Source organism: Gavialis gangeticus, unplaced genomic scaffold, assembly GCF_001723915.1.
Source record: "Gavialis gangeticus isolate Ggan-Ray unplaced genomic scaffold, GavGan_comp1, whole genome shotgun sequence".
Lineage (NCBI taxonomy): Eukaryota > Metazoa > Chordata > Crocodylia > Gavialidae > Gavialis > Gavialis gangeticus.
The window spans coordinates 258,281,843-258,282,809 of record NW_017729032.1 but is presented as its reverse complement, the minus strand read 5'-3'; the positions used below and the strand labels follow the sequence as shown (position 1 = coordinate 258,282,809).

Sequence of the window (967 nt, the reverse complement as noted above, 5' to 3'; positions counted from 1 at the left end):
TGATTCATGGGAGGAGGTCAAAATATCAACATTAACAGGAGTTTGGAAGAAGTTGATTCCAACCCTCATGGATGACTTTGAGGGGTTCAAGACTTCAGTGGAGGAAGTAACTGCAGATGTGGTGGAAATAGCAAGAGAACTAGAATTAGAAGTGGAGCCTGAAGATGTGACTGAATTGCTGCAATCTCGTGATAAAACTTTAACGGATGAGGAGTTGCTTCTTATGGATGAGCAAAGAAAGTGGTTTCTTGAGATGGAATCTACTCCTGGTGAAGATGCTGTGAACATTGTTGAAATGACAACAAAGGATTTAGAATATTACATAAACTTAGTTGATGAAGCAGCGGCAGGGTTTGAGAGGATTGACTCCAATTTTGAAAGAAGTTCTACTGTGGGTAAAATGCTATCAAACAGCATCGCATGCTACAGAGAAATCTTTCGTGAAAGGAAGAGTCAATCGATGCGGCAAACTTCATTGTTGTCTTATTTTAAGAAATTGCCACAGCCACCCCAACCTTCACCAACCACCACCCTGATCAGTCAGCAGCCATCAACATCGAGGCAAGACCCTCCACCAGCAAAAAGATTATGACTCGCTGAAGGCTCAGATGATGGTTAGCATTTTTTAGCAATAAAGTATTTTTTAATTAAGGTATGTACATTGTTTTTTTAGACATAATGCTATTGCACACTTTTAATAGACTACAGTATAGTGTAAACATAACTTTTATGTGCACTGGGAAACCAAAAAATTCATGTGACTCACTTTATTGTGATATTCACTTTATTGCGGTGGTCTGGAACCCAATCCGCAATATCTCTGAGGTATGCCTGTACCAGCAAATATGAACTAGAACCCCAACTGAAACATGCATTCTCCAAAACCAGTGGTGAGCCAACAAAGTTCCTAAAATTCAGGGATACACTCACTGACATTCAAGTAACAAGAAATGCTTCAATGCTATCA

At 39.5% G+C, this 967-nt stretch overlaps 1 protein-coding gene across 1 annotated transcript; it reads left to right on the top strand.

Annotated features, from left to right (window-relative positions):
* Positions 1-4: 4 nt before the first annotated feature.
* On the top strand, positions 5-592 carry LOC109302359 (tigger transposable element-derived protein 1-like; the record flags this gene model as incomplete). Its single annotated transcript, XM_019523918.1, has 1 exon — positions 5-592. A coding segment is annotated over one exon (588 nt), but the record flags the coding sequence as incomplete, so codon positions are not given.
* Positions 593-967: the final 375 nt, after the last annotated feature.